The following is a 22,037-nucleotide window of genomic DNA, read 5'->3' as shown; positions in this document are numbered from 1 at the left end:
GGAAAGTTTGTCATTTCCTATTTGCCAAATACAGTTCTCAAGTGTTTACATATATCAGTTTATTCAAGAGTCTGCAACGACCCTGTGGGAGCTATTATGTGGCCCCGTTTTAAAAAGCACAGCAAAGCTGGAGGAACCGGACAATTCACCCCAGGTCTCGAGGGGTGAAAAGGAGGCATCCTGGAGTGAGAACCCCAGTCCCGGAGGGGATTTTGTTTGTTTTCCACTTCTGGTCCTTGGGGCTCCGCGGGCTCAGCAGGCTCCTGCAGGGAGCCCAGGAGCAGAGACTGGAGCGTCGGCCCTGCCGTCTTCTCCCCTTGCTCCGTGCCTGGGCGGACGGGTGTCCTGGTGGCTTTAGGAGGTTAGGACGTTCTGCCGTAAGGTGATCTCAAAACAAATTTACCGGAGTGCCGCAGGCGAATGGAAGGAAAGCAGCCGAGAAAACGCCGGGCCGCTTAATGAGACTTGTGAGCGGGGGTCCTGGACTGAGGGCCCTTGGGACTCAGGTGCTGAAAATAGGATTTCAGGGCACCGTGGTCAAAAAAAAAAAAACGAGACAAAACTTTTAAAGCACTGTCAGGGGCGCCAGACAAAAGAAAAAAGTGGGGGTGGGGAAGTCTGGAGACAGCGCGCCAAGAAGAGGGGAACCGGTGCTCAGGGTTGGGTGGGGTGCATGCGGGGGCTGGGGGCAGTCTGGCAGGAGCCACTGCCTTATCCCAGGATACACCTGGAGAGAGAAAAATGGGGGACTGACTGAGCTACCTAGGGACAAATACTGGTGAGCAAGGGAGGGAATGAAACTAGGAAGCAACTGTGCTTTGGAAAAAAAAAATTAACTGGTTACCAGTTGAGCGCTTCCCTCAAAATCAGCCGAGACTGCCTTCTACCCCTTGCACCGTGAAAATGCCATCTGCTTTCCAGCATTGCGGACCGCAGTGCGTATCTTGCATCATACATTCATTTAAAATGCGACCAGGCTATTGAAATCTAACTTGCAGCACTGTTTCTTAGGAAAGCTTCACCGTGGGTACGAAAGGGAGGAAAAAGCCACCTCCAGGGGAGTGTGAACACCCACAAGTGTCTTGTGAGATGGATAGGTTATTTAGTTTTCTTAATGTGTATGTTCTGAATAAAACTAAATACGTGTTTGATATTCTTGTATCTTAAAAACAAGTTTTAATGTTTTTTTTTTCTCTCAGTTGAATCTATTTTAGTTAAAGCATTCTAGCAGCCAGCTGGTGCTGATGGACAGACTACACCAGCAAGCCAGGCTCAGAGCTTCCTTGCCTAGTAAATTTTGCCCACCCTAGGGCTTCTGTCATACTGAAAATTCTCCACGTTTTTCTATTTTTCTTTTTTAAAGGGAGAGATCCCATTTACATAGGATGACAAATCCATTCTCACTCACTTCTACCTGCAGACGCTTATCGACTCCTGGACCGAGGGATTTGCTCCTGTGATTTTTGCTCAATATAGACGACTTCACAGTGTGCTAAACAGTTTCCAACTGCAGCTAGCTCTGGCAAGCAGGCACACCTAAGTAAACACATTAGTACCTGCCAGAGCTGCTGGAAGAATTTGTGGAGAAGACAGCTGAGGAAGACATTGGCCTCTGCTTGCATTCAAAGACTCCCAGGGGAGATCAAAGGCCCACAGAAGAGCATTTAGCAGCCTTGCTAGTAGAAAAAGTAGCCGGTTCTACCAGCATGATCTTTGTTCCAGCACATGGCATAGCCATTCCATCTCACAGACTGACTCTGAACTAGGTTTGGAAGAAATCGCTCTCCCCCTCAACCCTCCACCCCACGCCACCCCCGAGTGAAACCTCCAGGGCAGGGGATCAGCTACACTGATTCAGTCTAAGGGAGTGACCAGAGGGACACTGGGGAGCTTCACTCCGAGGAAACTGCCGTTTATTTGATGCAGTGGATTCAACAATAGGCCATTCTAAATTGAAAGTAAAACGGTTTTTACATTCTGGCTATGGTATTGTACAAGGGGGTTTAAAATGAAGAGATTGGGTAAAACGTTGCTAAAGGAAAAGGGCAAATGAGTAACTTCTTTGGGTTTGAGTAATGCGTGTCTCACTTTCAGCATGTGAAGTTTTCTCTGTCAACTTCCAGAAGAGTTGGACAAGTGTCAGCTCTCTCATCGCCTCCAAACGGTATGAAAAAGTTTAGAGGAGAGAGGAGGGGAGTGAGATTATTTGACATAAGTGGATTTGAACACTGATCAGACTTAAAATTTAATGACCCAGATATGATACTACAGTCAGATTGAGAAAAAAACACATTTGAAATTCCACAAACTATTTCTATAGCAATATAAAAAAATCACTGATTATTTTATACTTGATAACATTATACTTTTCCTTTAGAAAAAGGCTTGGATTCATTTCCAAATTGCTTATCTTACCCAAGTTATTATGTCTTGATTTTCTGCTTCCATAGCCCTGTTTGTTTTGGCTTTGGCCTTGGCTAAGATTATCAACATTAATATCAAACAAAAACAGTCTAATTGCAAACACACCAAGGATTTCACTGGAAAGTCTAACATGTCAGCTACAGCCGTTGAGGTCACATGAAGTCTTTGGGAAATATTTGCTCTATTTAATGAAGAGACTTCTGTAGGCAAACGTATTCCAAACAATATCTCAAGTTACCGAGCTAAGAGAGGCAGGCAGGATGGTGCTCGCAAAGACTGAATAAAATCTATCAACGAGTCCATGACTTGATAAAAGCATTCTGCCACTGGGCAGTTGATAGCACAAAATTTGTTATGAACACATGCGCAATTAAAAAATAAGTGATTTCACTTGACCAAAGGCAATACTTTTTTTTAGTTGCATAGTTGATTCGGTATTCAAAAATATAGGTGTACTCACATACATTTTAGGGAAATCTGTTGAGATTTCTTAGAGAAAGAAAAAAATGATGGATATATAATGAAAATGGTTTATGGATATACACATGTCCTTTAGCACCTATTCTTCATGAAATTACTCACTGCTTTAATTTGCAGTTTACTAGCTAGCTACTCTTGAGAAAGAGATTTCCAAAAATGGTTTTCAGAGAATCATTGAATTCTATGGGCCATACCAGGTCCCTAGAGTAAAAGGTTTCCCTGTCAGCACAGGCTCAAAGCCACTGAGAATCGCATGGTGTGGGAGTCCGGGCTTGGTATTAACACCATGGAGGAACCTGTGGTCTGAAGGAGATGAGCAACAGTACTCTCTCATCAACCTTTGTAGGATTATAGTTAGTTCGTAAAATGCTGAGCATGCCTCCCTTGCTGATATTACTGAGGTTATATCAGCACTGATCTCACGATGTGAATACTCTTCCCAGCCAGAGCTAATGGAGGCCTAACGAACTATGCACGCAGGAAAAGCTTCTTGAGGATCAATCTAGCTTTGCTAGTAACAAACACAGAACTGATGGCCAACGTTTATTTTGCACCCCCAGTTGCCTACGTGCTTGAAATATCTTTGCTAAGTGAATCTTCACAACTCGAGGAACTGGACACTATTATACTCTGTATTTAAGTTGCCAGCAGCCACCGGGACTCAGCCAATTGCATCTACTAAATCTCCCACCAGCTTTGTAAGGGAAGGAAGACCATCCCCAGCTTGAAATTCCTAGGCGTTTTTAGCACCTGTTTCGCATTTTACATTTTCAGGTTGAGGGTGCTTAGCCAGTAAAAGCTGTGAAATCTTGGAGCACTTCGAATCTCCAGGATTTCTCATCAATACTCCGTGTGTACAGGAAGACGCCCCCCCTTGGTGGTGACGGAAAATGGGTGCTACAGCTCCACGCCTGCAGGGGGCGCCGCAGACGGTCACCCCACGGGCGGGCGAGGAATCAACGTGAGGCTGGGGGCGTTGGATCCGACTTTCACATATTTAAACCGAAGAGGAGCCCCTGAGGAACGGGAGAGGTAGGCGTTCAGGGGCTGGGGGAAGGCTGTGACTGGTGTCCTTTACAAAATCTAGGAGACTGTAAGAGATCCTCTCCTCTCCAGTTTTTCTTGGTGGTCGTTTCTTCCTGAGGTTACAGGATGAACAAAACCTGGCACACGTTGTAAAATCCCCCAAGCCAGGAACTCCTGGGGCTTGGAGCCTCTCGGGGATTTGTGTTTGGCCCAGCTAAAAGGTTTCATGTGTGTTGTTGTTGTCTTTTGCCCGTATTTAACCCTTGCTTCTCTTGAAGCAACCTTCCCTTCAAAGACACCATCCCCTCCCTCAAGAGACACATTGCCCCTCGCTTTTATCTCCCTGTTTGGAAAACAAATCCAAACCACACGAGGCCTTGAAGATATTCCACTGTGCTAAGGACGAGTCTAGTTCAAGAAAACCGGGGAGGCGGCCTGGGACATCAAAGACTGAAAGCAATTGGGGCTACCTCCGCTTAAAGCTCCCCAAGGCAGGTCGGGAGTTCTGTGTGCTGCGTGTCTAGCAGCAGGACTTTGCTAACTTTGTAATGCCCACTCAGCTTTCCAGGGATAAGGTACTAAACACAGAAAGAAAGGGAAAAAAAAAGACTCCTGGCTATTCTTCACCCAAGTGTCAGATCTAAACGAACTAACAGTCGGCTTTAATTCAGACAACGGACAACAGCTGGTCTACCTTGCTTTCTATCAGCCTTAAGGAAAACACCTGAGTGACGAGGTGTAAATCAAAATGTTTCCTTTTTATTTTTGCACACAAGGCCTCAAACATACTTTTTCCAGTTGTACCAAATTCAGACCAACTTTGTTCCACATAGAAACTCAGTTTTCATGATAATAACAGGATCCGCACACACGCTTATATACATCATTCCACAGTTAAAATATACTTCTTGGATTGACATAAAAAATGAAAAGTACTAAGACTATTTACAAAAATACAGTAAATATCATTAAGATGAGACACAACCTTCCCACTTTGCTTTACACAGGAATGAATTTCTTTTCAATGTGGCGCGAAAGGATCACCCTAATAAAAGTTAATGTATTACAATAGCAAACACGAAAACAAGGGTGCAAAGCCGCTGCAAGTCCCCAAAAAACAAAAGCTCAAAGCCGAAAGACTTTTTTTCATTTGAATGTGCACACAGTTTCTTTGTTAATTTGGCTCTTTCCTTTTCGTCCACTCGGAGTTCTGGGTTCCTAAGCATTAACCTACAGGATTAGGGAAAAGCAGGTGGGTGGGATCTTCCGGCCGTGCCCGAGCGCGCCGCCGTTACTTCTCCACCACTTCCTCGGCGCAGGGGAGTTTGCGCTCCTCAGAGGAAATGCTGTCCACGATGGAGGAAAGACACCGGAGGCTACTCGAGGCAGACGAGTCTACGCTTGCTCCTCCTGTAAGCAGAAAACAAACACACGCAAACAGGGTCGCAGAGGGAAGAACCAGGCAGCTCGGCGCTCGCCGGCCTGGGCCGCGCCGCAGAGCCGGGACCCTGTGCGCAAAGGGGCCCCCTTCTCACGGGGACGCCCCCTTGTTGTCCCTGGGAGCCCTATTTGCCCAAGACGAGCAGAAGACCCCAGCCCCCTCTCGGACACAGCCTAGCAACCTTTGTTTTGCTTTACCTTCCTTAGCAGTTATCAGGAGCCCCCTGGAATGATCCGAAACGCTTGGCCACTGGGAGCTGCAGGTGCGCAGGAAATCCGCGCCCTCAAGCTGGAGGGGGAAAAAAAATTAAGGCAGCGGCAGATTAGGAAGGAAACAAATTCCGGGGGGTTGGGGGAAGTGGGGTTTTATGGGGGTGTCTCCCGTGCTTCCTCGGGGCCCGGGTGCACCATTTCCTGCCTATTGCAGGGACCAGTCTTCGAGGGTCACTGGGGGTTCACTAAGAGGCAGGGGTAGTGTAAAGGCGGGTGGGGAGGGAAACGGAGCAGCTGAAGTGAAGGCCCCTGAGGAAGGAACTGAATCCGTCTTTGCAGTTTCCTGTCCAGTAGCTTTGGGGCTTACAGTTTCTTGCTTGGGTCTGTAGTTGAAGGGGTCCACCCCCAGCTCCTGCATTTTCTCCTGCTGGTCCAGTCTGTGGAGCAGGTCCTGCAGCCGCTCAATGTAGCTGATGGCACTCCGTAGAATCTCCACCTTGGGCAGCCTCTGGTTGGGGTTGGCCACAGTCCTCCGCTTTAGGGCCTCGAAGGCCTCGTTGATTTTCTTAAGCCTCCTCCTCTCCCTCAGGGTGGCAGCTTTCCGCCGATCCGTGGGGGCAGATTTTCTCTTGCAGGTCTTACAAGCCCAGATGAGACATTGGCCGGGGCAGTGGGGAGGCTGCAGGCCGGGGGGCGCCAGTACGTGTTCCTCCCCACTGCTGTCACTCCCGGCTTCCGGGGGTATTTGGTCCTGGCAGGGGGACAGGGTCCCATCACTCCCTGGATACAAAGGAGAGCCCTCTGCCACTTCTAAAGGCTGCAGAGTAACATTTTCCCCGTCCAAGTAGAAGAAATAGGAGCCAGATTCAAAAAGGTCCATCATCATGTTCTGCTCCTTGGCCTCTGCCTCAATGTGAACTGGGTGATGGATTCAAAAAGCCAGAGGAACCACCCAGATGGCATTTAATTAGTGTGGTGACATAAGTCAGCCCAGCTTTATATATAGTAGCTCCTGAAACTCAATCCAACTCTTAGCTGTCATGGAGCAGCCATCTCTTAACATGATGACTGCTGGTACTCTCTAGAACATCTCGTTTGGACGAAAACTGAGAGGTGTCCCCTCTGAGAGTGAGGTGGCAGCCTATAAGGAAAAGGTTGGAATAAACCAGGACAGACTCCCATGGTTTAAACAAAAATATTGGACTCACTTCCATCTCAGTTCAGAGGTTAACCTGCTTACAGGACAACTTCAAAACAGCTGGGGATTAAGGCTGCCCATTCTCCCTCCCCCTGGACTCCTCTGAATTCTAAGTATAGACACATGAGGAAAGATTGCAAAGGCAATAGCCATTGCTCCAAAATAACCTGGTTAGTCTTTGCAGAGTGGTTCAGCTCTTGTCTCTTGCCTGTCAAAAAGATGCTATCTCTGCCCGTGGTTAAAACCCTCATAGCCCTCCCAAGGTTATGCATGACTGTCAGTCTTCAGCCTCACAGAAGCAGGTAAATCACTTTCCTCTCTTTTACTAGGGCTGTGAGGTGATTTGGGAGCTGGAGGGGGAGGCTGAAGGGTCCTCAAGTTCCATGTTAGTGCATGAAAGGACTTCTGGGTCCTTCCCTAGAGACTATCCCATCCTGAGCTATCTTTTATGTTTTGGAAGGAGCAATCAGGATCTGTATTCTGTGCCCTGCCCTGGTGGAGCAGTAAAGGGTGGGATGGAGGATGGAGTTGCCAGACATGTAATAGCTCTTCCTTAAAAATAGTTTTAGTGAAAACAAGCTCCTTGCTATTTCAGGATTCACTTGTGGCCCACTCCAAGTGCCCCTGGCCTACAGGCTGTGTGCCCATGGCTTTTGCAGAAGCATCCTCATATCCACTGACTCCAGACAAGTTGATTGGGTTGAGTTGAGAAGGGCAGTAACTCAGGCACAAGCAAGGAAATAGATTTTCTGATGGCAGCTTACCTGTGGTCCGATACATTCATTCACGTGTGGTTCTTCAGAAGGTGGTTACAAAGGTGATATTCAGCGGCCCTGCATTCTGCGGATCATCTAAGTCCTAGCCAAGGGCGTTAGTGGAATAGTAATGTCTGCTTATGTATTCATGATTAAGTGTAGGGTCCAGTTTGTTCAAGGTAACAGTAGTTGTCTTAGGAAGTTTTGCTGAGGATTCCATCAGCTGTCAGGTGGCTTGATGAGCATCAGTTACCATGTGTAAAGCTTTGTGTAAGATAAAGACCAATGCTGATGAAGGTAATAAAGCACAGCTGCTATGAAAGTGGTGCCCCACCCCCCACTCTGTTTTGTTCCCTATCCTCTCCCCTCTTCTCTTCCCACCCCTCCCCCAGGCCTGTCCCCACCCCTGGCCTTCTCTTCCTCCTCTTTTCCCTCCTGGAGTTCTTGAGGGACTCCTTTTTACCATAAGTAGTCTGTGGGATGACAGTCAGCCTTTTTAGTCAGAAAACACTAGATATAAGCACCAGGTTCTAATGTTCTACCTTCAACGGTGTTGATTGTATAGCCTATAATCATGTTCTCTATGACTTCAATTTTTTTTCAAAGATAAAGCAAATAATTGTTAGATCATTTAGGAACTTGTGAAATGTTTGATTTGAGCTGACTGTTCCAGAAGAAAATTGGTTATAGTGCATTGAGCCACAGAATGAGGATGTTAAATTTCAACACTTTGGGTTTTTTGGTGTTTTGTTTTACAGTTGCATAATTCCTCATGAGGTTTGAGAATCTTTCTTGTGTTTAGGGAGCAATTAGAAGCACAAGATAGAATAATAACTTGATATTTCTTTGTGATATATTCTTCCATTGCTTTCAGTAGATTGTTAAATATAATAAAGAATGCTGGTTGAAGGCATCCAAAACTCAAGGTAGAGTTTAACTTTTTTTTTCAAGATTTATTTTTATTGGAAAGGCAGATAAACAGAGAGGAGAGACAAGGGAACATGTTCTATCCGTTGATTCACTTCCCAAGTGGGCGCAATGGTCAGAGCTGAACTGATCCGAAGCCAGGAGCCAGGAACTTCTTTTAGGTCTCCCACACGGGTGCAGGGTCCCAAGGCTTTAGGCTGTCCTTAACTGCTTTCCCAGGCCACAAGCAGGGAGCTGGATGGGAAGCGGGGCCGGTGGGATTAGAACTGGTGCCCATATGGGATCCTGGTGCATGCAAGATAAGGACTTTAGCCACTAGGCTACCAAGATAGGCCCCAGTTTAATATTTCTTATGGAACATTATTTGTGCTCTTAACCACAGTCTCTACTGTCTTTTACCTATGTAAAGACAGATGAAAAGTTGTTCTTTAACTAGCAGGCTGTCATACAAGATTTTCCCCCCAAATCCTAAAGATAACAACTAAGAAGATTCGCTAATCCAACATTTATTGAGTACCTACTAATGCCAGATAATTTCCAGGTGCTAAGGATAAACTAATAAAAACTTTGCTTCTTCTGGAGTTTGAATCTAGAAGCTTGAGTGAAATTGAAAAGGAGACCAAAGAAATGAGAGAAATGGCCTTGGGATTGAGATTTAAGTGGCCTGGAAACCATGTGTTTTTGAGCTGTGAGGACTTCATGTGCCTTAATATTTCAACTCCTCAGATTTTCACTGATAAACTTGGCAAAATAAAAGGGATCCGTTCTCAGTAGTTTCTAATGAAGATATTTTCATTTATTGACAGAGGGAAAGGAAGGGAGGAAGGGAGGGGAAAGAGAGAGAGAGCAAGCAAGCGTGCTGTCAGCCTACCCACTGGTTCACTGCTTAAATGTCTGTCTTGGGGCTGGGGTTGGGCAAGTCCAAAGCAGGAAGCTGGACGTTGGTCTAGGTCTCCCTTATGACTGACAGGCACCACAGCCCCCCAGAGTCGGCCTGGGGGGAAGGTGGAGTGAGGGTCTACAGCCAGCTCTCAAGCCAAGACACTATGGGGCTAGTTAATTAATTAGTAAACATTTCATTTTGTTAAAACAATAAAAATTTTGACTATTTCTAACCATGATGGGTTTTAACGAATGCCTCAAATAGTTAAATTTAGTATAGACTTTTATCTAATAATAAGCACAAGATGCCCTCCTTTAAAATGTTGAAATTAAAAAAAAAGACAGATCTCATCTATTTTATAGATAAAATTCCAAGAGGATAACTGTATTACCTTCCTGCTTTTGGCAATCTCCTTTCTTTAAGTTTTGCAAAGCATAATTTCTTTTTTTTTTAAAGATTTATTTTATTTTTATTACAAAGTCAGATATACTGAGAGGAGGAGAGACAGAGAGGAAGTGGAGCTGCCGGGATTAGAACCAGCGGCCATATGGGATCAAGGCGAGGACCTTAGCCACTAGGCCACACTGCCGAGCCCCAAAACATAATTTCAATCTATAATCACAGGCTTCAGGCATGACTGACCATGATATTCAACAAGCAAAAAATAGAAAGTTAAAAGTATTGCATCCACAGGAATACGAACAATCACTAACACAACAATCAAGTCAAAAATGACTTTCATTCCTATACATTTTTCTGTTCCCTGTTAACTACCACAAAACAGAGAAGACAAACTTTTGGGTACTGGCTTATTTCAGCATCATTTAAAAAAATATTTATTTACTTATTTATTAAAACGTATTTATTTTTAAAGATTTATTTATTTTTCTTGGAAAGGCAGATCAGATTTATGGAGATAAAGAGAGGCAGAGAAAGATCTTCCATCCGCTGTTTCACTACCCCGATAGCCACAACAGCTGAAGCTGAGCTGATCTGAAGCCAGAAGCCAGGAGTTTATTCTCGGTCTCGCACTTGGGTACAGGGTCCCAAGGACTTGGGTCAGCCTCTACTGTTTTCCCAGGCCATAAGCACGGGAAATGGGAAATGGAGCAGCTGGGACACATTGTCCATATGGGATCCTGGTGCTTGCAAAGAGAGGATTTTGCCATTGAGCTATTATACCGGGCCCAGGATTGATTAATTTGTGTTGGAAAGGCAGATTTATGAAGAGAGAGAGAAATTAACTTCCGTTCACTGATTCACTCCCCGAATGACCACAATGACCAAAGTTGAGCCAGTCTGAAGCCAGGAACCTCTTAAAGGTCTCAGATGTGGGTGCAGGGGTCCAAGGTTTTGGGCCATCCTCCACTGCTTTCCCAGGCCATAATCAGAGAGCTGGATGGGAAGTAGAGCTGCTGGGACACAAACTGGCACCTGTGTGGGATGCTGTCGCTCGCAAGTAGAGGATTACTTAGTTGAGACATTGCACTGGCCCCAATGATTTTGTTTGTTTATTTGTTGTATGGAAGATCAGTATTCTGTAGTGTGTGTGAGTATTCTGTAGTTTGTGTGTGTGTGTGTGTGTGTGTATCCTTTATCCAGTTCTTAGCTAATGAACAACTGTTGATTCCATGTCTTAGCTATTGTAAATGGAGCTGCAGTAAATACAAGGGTATAAGTAACACTTTAATACACTAACGATGTTTCATTTGAGTTCATTTGCAGCAATAGGATGATGAGGTCATGTGGTAGATCTGTTTTCAGATCTCTGTGCAATCACCATACTGTCTTCCATAATGGTTGTACTAATTTGCATTCCCACCAACAAAGATTAGGGTGCCTTTTGCCCTACATTCCACCAGCGATTTTTGTTGTGTTTTTTAATTTTTGCGGGGTGGTAACCATTTTAACTGGGTGAGGTGAAATCTCACTCTGGTTTTTATTTTCCTGATGGTTTGTGAGTGTGACACATTTCTTCATATGTCTGTTGGTAATTTAGCTTCAGTTTTTGAAAATTGCTTATTAATATTCTTTGCCCATTGCTTAATTGGATTGCCTGTTGTTGCTGTTGAGTTTCTTGAAGTCTTTATAGGTCCTAGATGTTAGTCCATTATCAGTTGCATTTCTTGTAGATATTTTCTTCTATTATGATTGTCTCTTCACTTTTTTTTTTAATTATTGGAAAGCTGGATATACAGAGAGGAGCAGAGACAGAGAGGAAGATCTTCCGTCTGATGATTCACTCCCCATGTGAGCCGCAACGGGTTGGTGCGCGCCAATCCGATGCCGGGAACCAGGAACCTCCTCCAGGTCTCCCACACGGGTGCAGGGTCCCAAAGCTCTGGGCCATCCCCGACCGCTTTCCCAGGCCACAAGCAGGGAGCTGGATGGGAAGTGGAGCTTCCGGAATTAGAACCGGTGTCCATATGGGATCCCAGTGCATTCAAAGCGAGGACTTCAGCCACTAGGCCACGCCGCTGAGCCCTGTCTCTTCACTTTGTTGATGGTTTTCTTTGCAGTATAGGAAGTTCTTTAGTTTGATTGTATCTCAATAGTTATTTTAACCTTTCAGCCAGAAGCTTCCTTGGAATGTGGAAATTTTAAAAATATGAAATCACTTTAAAATGGAGCATATTCTGCAAGAAAAAAACTTATGAATGGAATTATTGGGTACAGAGAAAAATGAATTACAAATATCACTATTAGAGTTTTAAAAACTGGGCAATAGAAATAATATTCATTTTAAGTATTCTTTTTAAAGATTTATAGATTTTAATGGAAAGGTAGAGAAGCAGGAACAGGGTGAAAGGAAGGGAGAGGGAAGAAGGGAGAGACAGATGGAGAGAGACTGAGATTTTCCAGCTGTTGGTTCACTCTCAAAATGATCAGATATCCAGACAGGGCCTGACTGAGCCATGTGTAGGGAGCTGCATCTTATCCTCCCGCGTGTGTGTCAGGGGTCAGGCACTTGGACAATCTTTAGTTGCTTTCCCGGGCACATTAGCAGGGAGTTGGATGAGAAGTGCCATGCCTGTGGCCTGAATGGCTCTCATATTAGATTCTGGTGAATGTTACCCTTTTGCCCATTTCTCTTTCCTCCATTCAAATGGCAGCCCTGGAGAAACACCCAGCTCAGTGATGGAGACTAAGAAATCTAAGGCAAAGTAGAGCGAGCTTTGCTGCATATAAGAGCCACTTCTTAGATGAGCTTTTCTTTATGTAAAATCCACTTTCACTGGTAGAATTATTCTCTGTTAAAGTCTCAACATGCTCTGACACTCTGGAAAAATTAGTGTTAGAACTCCTGTGGTTCACATAGAATTTTCTTTTTGTTGTTACTTTAGAGGTTGAGGGTAGGGGTTGGGAAGAGAGAGAAGGAAATGCCATCTTGGGGAACAAACATCTCAGATTAGGGCAATGGGAAAACACATGCTGATTCAGAATAACTAACTAGTGAACTCTTGGATCCCAAACTGTTTACAAAATATGAGATGCCTGTAATTGCAATTACATTATTTCTCAATAGGGCTTGGGAGACACGGACCTTGACAAGTAATCAAAACAAGTTCACGTACAAGTAACTCCTTCAAGCATCAACAGTTGAAATAACGTTTTAAAATCCTGGAATCCCAAAAAGTAAAAGAAAAATTAATATTGTAATTATTCCATTAAGTTATCATTAGTAAGTCATGACATGGATATAAAGTTCATTTGTAAAAACATACTTGAAATTAGATTAGTGACAGAATCAAACATTTTCAATGAATTTATTGCCCTGTTATTCTTACTTCCTGCTCAGTTATTTGTAAATGAATATTCTTTGGAGAAGTTTGTGTCCAATTCTAATTCTCCATGGAAAGAACTGGGAAGGAAAGGATATGGCTCACTCAGTCAGCAGTGGGCATGGCGTGATGGCACAGTAGAGAAGCCTGTTACCTTGAACTTCCACAACACATACTGTGTCTTGTTATTCTGTTTCTGATCAAGTTTCATGATAGTGCATCCTGGGAAGTACCTCATGATGCTCCTGCTACTCATATAGGAGACCTAGGTGGTGTTCTGGGATCTTGGCTTCAGCCTTGCCCAGTCTTGGATGTTGTGGGCTCTTGAGAAATGAACTAGAAGAAAGAAGAGTCTGTCTGTCTGTCTGTCTGTCTCTCTCTCTCTCTCTGTGCGTGTACATGCCTGCCTGCCTCTTTCTTTCTTTGTCTATCTCTCTTCCTTTTAAGTATATAAAAAGAAAACAGGGGTTTTAGCCATGAGCCTTTGAGAAGGTGGTAGAAGTGGTAAAAAGAGAACAGAACTTTGGAAAAAGAATTTGAACTCTAACAACCACTCTTAATTGTGTTCAAACCTCAGTTTGGTAACAGATCAAATGGTATACTTGATGCCTACATCACAGGCTTGCTGTTAACACTAAATGAAATGATAGACATTGAGTCTATGGTCAGGAATATTCTCTTCACAAACATTAATTTTTGTTTTATCCTACCCAGTTCATAAGGCCTCTGAATTAAATAGCTGTAAGATTCTTGGAGGAAACCTAAATATGTTTAAAATAATTAGAGGAATTACTTGTTTTAATGGTGACATAAAAATGAAAATATTAACACTACGATCTCTGATAATAGTGAATTTTGTTTGCCCTTATCCAATTTCCAGTTTGCTGGCAGACGGACACAATCTAAAATCACGAGAATAAATTAACTTGTTAGAGACTTTGAAAGAAAGGAGTGCAGTCCTAGAGGAGTATGTTCCATAAAACGTTTCTCCCAGAAACCATGGTTTGGCCATTGAGATACTGGGTATGCTTCTAGGGAGCAAAGTTGAAACTTTTTCAGATTTTTCCCTGTATATTGAAATGTGGTGATCATAGGCCGAAGTTCAAGGAAGAATGGCCACAGAGACACGGAGGAGGATTTGTGACTGTTGGTGTGCTTTCTCTAGGACATTTGGACATGTCGCAGCACAGTTGGCTGGCACACGAAACCTTGTCAGTCACTCACAGCCCCGCAAGTAGGGCTGAGGGCCAGAGGTGTTTATAACTATTTCAGCTATAAAAAGAGGGAGAAGAAATAAGAGTGGATGAAAGGCGAGAAGGGAGAAGATGGAAAGGGAATAATGCAGCGTAAAAGGTCAAGTATCAAAGGCAGTGAATGGCCCTGAAGCGTGGAAGGCGAAAGTAGGGCCTCTCCCTGCAAGACTGACTTCAGAAGAGGCAGCTTAGTGCTTTAAATCAGTGGCTGCGGAGTGAGTAACATGAATCTGTGCACCTGTAATTTACCTAATCTGCAGACAGTGTGTGCCCAGAGATTCCCGAACACTGCCGTAAAAATAGTTCTGCGCTTGGACTGAGAGAGCATTTGAATCACTTCAGAGAATGTGGGGGAAAGGTTCAAACCAAGCAGAAGAAAAGGGAAGATACTGAGGGCAAGTCCTCTTTCATCTCCAGGGGGCAGCAGTGAGCAGTTCTGCTGGGATTGGGTGAGGGAAGGTTTCAGTGACCAGCCTTGCCAAGGAGCAGCCCTTTAACCCCAAACAGTTGAGTATAGGGCCAGCGGAAGGCCAGCAGGGAGGTCCTTCTTCTGTTCCTTCATTTCTCCCTCTTGGCTCTCATCACCCTTCGGTCAGAGTGGGAACGCAAGGACCCTGAAGGCAGTGTTAGTGTCATACACTACATGCAGAAGCAATCCTCATTCCTTTGCTAGGTCTAATTTCAGGGTAGGAGACAGTGAAGGCTCTGCTGCCTGGGAAACCTTCATTCCTCAGTGCAAGAAATGAAGTACTTGTTATGATTAGGCACCTCTCCCCTTTGAATTTAAAATTTATGGACCATTAGAATTTTCTAAACATCCATTTATTCAGAATACAGAATTCCAGAGAGAGAGAATGTTCCATACACTGGGTTGCTCCCTGAATGGCCACTGTAGCCAGGACTAGGCCAAGGCAGAACCAGGAACCTCATCTAGGTCTCTAATGTGGGTGGCAACTCGGGCCCAAGTACTCAGACCATCTTTTTCTATCTTCCTAGGTGCATTAGCAGGAAGCTGGTTGAGAAGAAGAGCAGTTGAGATCTGAACCAATACTGCCCCTGTGGGATGCTGGCATTACAAGCAACGGCTTAATGTGCTGCAGCTTAACCCCAGCCCGAGACTGCGAGAAGTGCCCTGCGTTAAGTGTTCCTTTCTGGTGAGTGAGGACTTGGCTGTATTTGCGTGGTGCTAAGCAAGTGCTGGAGGCAGAACACCTTAGAGGCTCACGCAGGTGTCTGAATCAATAAGAACAATGTACAGAGTGTAATGTTCAAAGTAATCGTCTTAAAAATATGCATTTCATATTTATAGGTGTAGCAGCATAGTGATACTTCCTATCCATTCCTCCTCATTCCTGATGTTTTTAAAAAAATCTTACAAGGTCATATTCTCAAGTTTAAAATATTTATAATCATAGGCAAACTCTGTACTATGTAAAAAAAATTAGCAAATAGTAAGTTGAAAAGAAGTTACTGTTAAGGGTATAGACAAAGGCTGTAAACAACATACAGAGGAAGGTTTTTCTTGAAAAAAGTTGCTGTGATTACAAATAGAGGATTTGATGTTGGAAAGATTGACGTTCCAGGTTTATGAAAATGAAGTGAATTGTGATGTTTGGATCACTTAGAGTGTTCCTAGTCTACTAAGATGTCTCTAGTGTAGAATGGTCAGCCAAGTATTTTGTTACTGCCCTCCAGCTGGCTAGTTTTGACATATTGTCCAAAATGGTCGGTACTTTAATGCTTATGTCAACTTTTGCTGTGACAAATAGTCACGACTGTACAAACACATCTACTCCATGAAGTTTCTCATTCAGATTGGCCAAGCATTTTTTTCTTAATTGGATACAAAGGCACACTTCATACTTTTTCACAATGTCTTATACTTTTGTCTGTGGATAACACATATAGCTTTAAGGTTACTAAGTGAAAGATGCCAAAAATTATTGTAAGTTTCACTTATATACAATCTGGAGCTTTTAAAATTTAGGCATGACATATTCAACATGGCACTGCTCACAGAAGAGTTAAGAATATTATCTTCCTCTTTTTCACTGCACAGTGCATTATAAATAATATGTAAATGTAATAAGTTTACTATTCAAAGTAATAAGCCTAAGTACTATTGTAGTAATACTGTAGCAATAGTCTCACTCTTTGAATTGATATATAATATTTTTGTTTAAGTATCCTCTGTTTTGAGAGTTAAGCTATTTGAATTAAAGCACTAAAATGTTCAGGAATTGATATTTTCAGACAATAGAATAAAAAGTAATAATGTAATATGGTTTTTATTTTGTAACATAACTATTCTGAAAAAAGTATTTACAATATTGTACTGAAGTTCTTCAAATGAATAATCTTGTGACATTTTTACAGTGTTTTACCTAGTGTGTTATATAATTGGGTTCATTTTAAGCATATAAGATTAACCTAAATACAAAAGTTAACCTATTAGCCCAAGTTCCATAATGTATGAACTAATAGCCTGGCTTGTAGTGCAGTAATTTATCAGAAAACAATCTCCTAAGAGCAGTGTAGCTGAGGGAAGCTTTAAGTGTTTTTGAGTGTTTACTTGGGAACCTGGTAGGTAACTTCCTTTATTTTTTATTATGTGACCAAAATAAGTACAGTTGGTGGCTGCAATTTGGAATGTGTTCTTTCCATTGGGTAAACATGAATACAGGAGGTATTTCTATGTACACTACAACAGGCAGTCTGTCTTAGAGTTCCCAAATATTCAAACGAAGATACTCAGAACACATGATCTATTTCATCGTTTAAAAACACACAGTGAGAAGCAAAAGGGAAAAGGTAGATAGGGCAAAAGTGAAGTGGAGTGACCACATTGTCCAGGTCCTGGGTCACACAGTGCTCCCGAGTCCATAAATATCTCCCCCATCAGACAGTTAAAATAGTTACAGGGACCAGGGCTGAGGGTGAGCAAAGAGCAAGGCATCTCGACAGATGGCACGGATGTGGAAGCAAAGCAGAAACACTCTGAGCAGTCATTTGGTAATTATGGCTCAGTTGTGGAGATCTTCCACAATTGGGCAATATGCATTTTGAGCATTGTATGATCCTATGACGTTAATGAGTGTGTGAATGAAAATGGAGTGAACAGATATAGAGATAAAAACAAATACTGATATGCTTCTATGAAGCAGCATCTAAAAGAAGACATTGTAGAATCTTTGGGCAAAGCAGTCTTAACTTATGTAATGACTCATAATTTAGACAGACTGAAGTAGATTGAATTTGAAAACACTTGAAATATCGAGTCACATAAATTTGAGTTATGAATTGCAATAAAGTTTAACAAAATGTAAGTTCTTTGTAAATATAATTTATAAATTCTTTTCATACAATGCCTTCTTAGACTAGAGATGAAATGAACTTTTTCAACCAGTTTCAACGTTTTCTGTCATATTTAATAAACAGAAAAAGCTTTTTAAAATGCATGACTATGCATTTATTAGTGATATTATAAAGACAATGTAGTTTCAAATGGAATTATACCTATGAAAGTGTAAACAAAATGTAAAGCATTTTCTTCTCGCCTATTTTTCACTCAAATCAGTTTGAACATTGAATATTTTCTTTCTCAAAATGTTGGGCACAGTCTGGTTTAAGAATTAACTAAGTAGGCTCAGGATAGAGTTAGCTTTCAGAAAACCAGATGATTATATGTTGCAGAGCGCATAATAAAACACCTTTTCCTTAAGAAGTGTTTTAATGAAAACTGTGACAAGCATGGTTCCTATGATGGATATTTAGTAAGATATGATGTTCTTGTCATACAAACAAGGCCTGTATGAACATGGCTTCCTCAACTCCACTCCTCACTTCCAAATCCTCTCACTTCTAAATCCTCTACTCCTCACTTCCAAATCCTCTCACTTCTAAATCCTCTACTCCTCACTTCCAAATCCTCTCACTTCCACATTTTCCACTCCTCACTTCCAAATCCTCACTTTCAAATCCTGGACACTTGGTGTCCTTTTTGACATTTGTTCATTAATTTCCTTTCACTGGAAGTGTTCTTTTGGTTCAGCTGTTGTAGCAATTTAAGGTTTACAAACTCCTCTGACAGGGCACTTTGTTAAACATACTCTCTGTGTCTGTAGGACCATGCAGCCCCAAGAGTCCTAAAGGGAGACATGCAGTGATGAGCCCAGCTTACCGCTTGCTCCATTACCCATGCTCACAAAGGAAAATTCTCGCTTGACCTCTTGCAAAGTGCAAAATGCAAAACCAATTAGTTCTGTCAGAACTTACTAGTCATGCCAGTAGTCAATCTGTTTCAATGCTTCCTTTCCTAACCTGTGTCCTGCACACCTGCCCAGAGTGATCCAAAAGCTCCTTAGTTACAAAGTGCTATTGTGAAATACCTGTACTCTCTGATTGAGAAACTGTGTGAGCTCATTTGACAACTACAATTGAAATACTAACAGACCCAAGGAACACAAGTTGACAATTGTGTCCCTCTGTAAAATATGGTGAACCTGCTCATTTTATTAGTGATTGGGAAATTCCCTTAAAGGATTCAAGTGAATACAAGTGAATAATACAAGGAGTGGATACAGATGCATATTTGTCTTGTAATGAGATTAAGTTGGACTGTGTAGTGGCATAGCTTTTTTTCCATGGCACAACAAACTTTTCTGTGGTGTATCAGTTTTTGTTTTGGGTTAGTAAGAAGCATCATGTCACAAGGAAAGAATGAAAGAATCAAAGCTTACCAACCAATCTGTTGTGCTGTTTCTGGAAACTTTAGATGTGAGATTTGCCAAAAGGCAGTAATGTTATTTGGTTGCTATGCTTAAAAATGAGATTAGCGTATTAAGTGATGTTTGATTACCCTGATATTCTTTTACTGTTTAGTTCAGGTCAATTAATATACTTTAGTCTTTCAGCTTTTGTGTTGTTATAATGTGATAGCACCAAGAACACACACACACACTTATATTCATATATATATATATAAACATAATATATATATAAAAGAACCAAGTCCTTTCCAGATATTAATTCTTTAATCTTATGCATATGATTCTAAAATTTCTAGACTTCTTATGTTTCCAAACTTTATTTCTTTGAGGATTTGGTCTTTTATATAGTTTTCTAAAACTCTAGTAGCAGATTTGTTTTTTTTTTCTTTAATCTTATCCTTGTGAATTCACCAAAAAGCTTACTTTCTAACTTTGAAGAAAATCCTAGACTGCTCAATGGAGTAAGTTATCTTTTGAAGATAAAAGTGATGACTAAAATGAGCTTTGGGATATATGATAATACTGTAATACTATTTTGGCAATGCTGAGTTGCTGAAAGAATTTTATAAATACATTATCTTTGCGATAACTTCAGCTACAAGCAAAACTGAAGTACAGTCTTGTAAGATTTTATAAGATTAGTGTGGAATTTTCTGAAGGTGCAACAACTTATATCTAACTTTAGAAGTTGACAGCAAGAGTTTTCTGAGGCTTTGTAATAATTTACTGGAGTAAAGGCAAATAATGAAGCAAGAGAGAAAAAAAGATAGAGACTGGAAGGAGAAAATTGCATTTGTAAAGTCTGTTATACCATTAGTCCTAAAAATGACAAAGTTTTGAAAATTACTGTGTAATCTGGAATTATTTAAAAACGAGTACTCCTGGGTCAGTACCAAAGGCCTTAGAGTAGAGCACATCTTTTAAATGGTTTGCCTCCTTGGGCATAAAATTGGTGGAAATTTACTGTGTGAGTAATGGAACACTTAGAAGCCCTTGATGTTGCAGCCTGTAGATGCTGTTACGTGACTGTAAGGAAATACTTAATGTGAAGACTATTTGTGGAACACAGATCATCGGATCATTCCCATTTTTCCAACTGTCTCTTTTTCATGTAGATCCTATCAATTACATCTGTTTCTATGATTATCTATAGCCTAGCTCTTATTGCATGATAGAACCCCTCAACTGCATAGGGCAGGAGCTATGCAGCATCAATTTAGATTACAAAAAACTGCCTGGCTTAAAATAAATACTGTGTGATATTTACAACTGAATGAGTCAAAGTGATAATTGTTAGAACCATCATTCATCTTTGACATAAAGTGATATTATTCCTTATTAAATATTTCTATTTGATATTTTAAAAAGATTTATTTTATCTTTATTGGAAAGTCAGATATGCAGAGAGGAGGAGATACAGAGATGAAGATCTTCTCTCTACTGATTCACTATCCAATCAGCCACAGTGGCTGGAACTGTGCTGATCTGAAGCCAGGAGGCTGGAACCAGGAACCTCTTCTGGGTCTCCCACATGGCTGCAGAGTCCCAAGGCTTTGGGCCATCCTCAACTGCCTCCCCACGTCACAAGCAGGGAGCTGGATGGGAGGCAGGGTTGTTGAGATTAGAACCAGTGCCCACATGGGATCCCAGGGCGTCTAAGGCAAGGACCTTAGCCACTAGGCCACTGCACTGGGCCCTCTATTTGACATTTGTTAAAATTTATTGATGCTTTGTCCTTCCTCCACCCCACCCACAAATGCATACCTAAACCAGTGCACAGGTAATGCTTATTTACTCTCTACGAAAGTTTGAAAAAAGTTCTGGGACTTTTATGAGATCAGACTCTTTATTCAACATTCTGTAATAAGACATTTTGTTTCTGAAATTGCTAAGCTTTAGGAACAAGTCTGGCTGTCACAGTTAAATTAATTTGAGTTCAGACACTCATGCTATATTTATAGTAGGTGACTATGATTGCATATTGGTTGCTCATTTTAGCAGGTCAATGTCTTACTCATTAGGTCACTGAGCCTTCTAAGTGCTCATTTTATTCATTAATTTATTTTTTTAAGACATTAATATCAGGGTTAGAGAAAGAGAGAGAGAGAGAGAGAGAAGGAGAGAGAGAGAGGGAGGGAGTGAGGGAAGGAGAGGGAGAGAGAGGAGATGAGGAAAGGAGGTAGAGAGAGAGAGATATTGGTCGATTGATAGATTGATCTTCCATCTGTTGCTTCACTCCCAAATGGTCTCAACAGCCCGAGTTTGGACTGATAGAAAGCTGGGAACCAGGAGCTCCTTTTTGAGCTCCCATATGGGTACAGGTGCTCAAGGCCTTGAGTCATCCTCTATTGCTTTCCCAGGCCTCTAGCAGAGAGCTGGATTGCAGATAGAGCAGCTGGGACTCAGACAAGTGCCCATATATGATGCGGCATCATAGGCAGAAGATTAGCTTGCTTCGCCACCATGCTGACCCCTGTCCATTTTTAAAGTAATGATAGTTCACTTGTTTCTGGTTTCCCAGTTGCTTGCCTACATGTTCATCCCTGATGTCTCTGGCCTTCGTGTCAGAATCATTGTTACACCACCATGAGTGCCCTTAGTACCCATGGCTACCTTTCCCTTAGCTTCCAGACATTTTCTACAAGTTGATTTGCGTGGCTCTCTGATCATCTGGATAGCTGTTGGGTCGTGGTTATCCACGTACCCAAAGATAAAACAAGATGAAGTTGACATGGCAATCTGTAACCCTTATTTTTCTTTTTTGTATGCTTCAGGTTTCTTCTTTACCAGGTCTTGGGTTTATAGTCATAAAAATATTTCAATTTTGCTCAAATAATTTGGCTTTATAAAACTTGCATCTAGTAAATTCGCATTAAAATTATCTTTA

General features: G+C 42.1%; 1 protein-coding gene across 1 annotated transcript; it reads right to left on the bottom strand.

Annotated features, from left to right (window-relative positions):
- Positions 1-5,195: 5,195 nt before the first annotated feature.
- Positions 5,196-6,567, bottom strand: MYF6 (myogenic factor 6). Its single transcript, XM_004583062.3, has 3 exons — positions 5,951-6,567; positions 5,569-5,659; positions 5,196-5,340 (listed from the first exon to the last, which is right to left on the bottom strand). Exons 1-3 carry the CDS (start codon positions 6,467-6,469, stop codon positions 5,222-5,224), a joined length of 729 nt encoding a protein of 242 aa, XP_004583119.1. The 5' UTR covers positions 6,470-6,567; the 3' UTR covers positions 5,196-5,221.
- Between the last annotated feature and the right edge of the window lie 15,470 nt (positions 6,568-22,037).

Source organism: Ochotona princeps, chromosome 15, assembly GCF_030435755.1.
Source record: "Ochotona princeps isolate mOchPri1 chromosome 15, mOchPri1.hap1, whole genome shotgun sequence".
Lineage (NCBI taxonomy): Eukaryota > Metazoa > Chordata > Mammalia > Lagomorpha > Ochotonidae > Ochotona > Ochotona princeps.
Note: the sequence above shows the minus strand (reverse complement) of the source record. Positions and strands in the feature narration are given on the sequence as shown.

What these genes read in the sequence shown, in the direction of transcription:
- MYF6 (XM_004583062.3), bottom strand. Translation starts at nt 6,469, where the DNA reads ATGATGATGGACCTTTTTGAATCTGGCTCCTATTTCTTCTACTTGGAC. An exon ending in ACAGACCCAAGCAAGAAACT is followed by an intron (nt 5,660 to 5,950) that starts GTAAGCCCCAAA and finishes TTCCCCCTCCAG; the next exon opens with CTTGAGGGCGCGGATTTCCT. An exon ending in CCTGATAACTGCTAAGGAAG is followed by an intron (nt 5,341 to 5,568) that starts GTAAAGCAAAAC and finishes TTCTGCTTACAG; the next exon opens with GAGGAGCAAGCGTAGACTCG.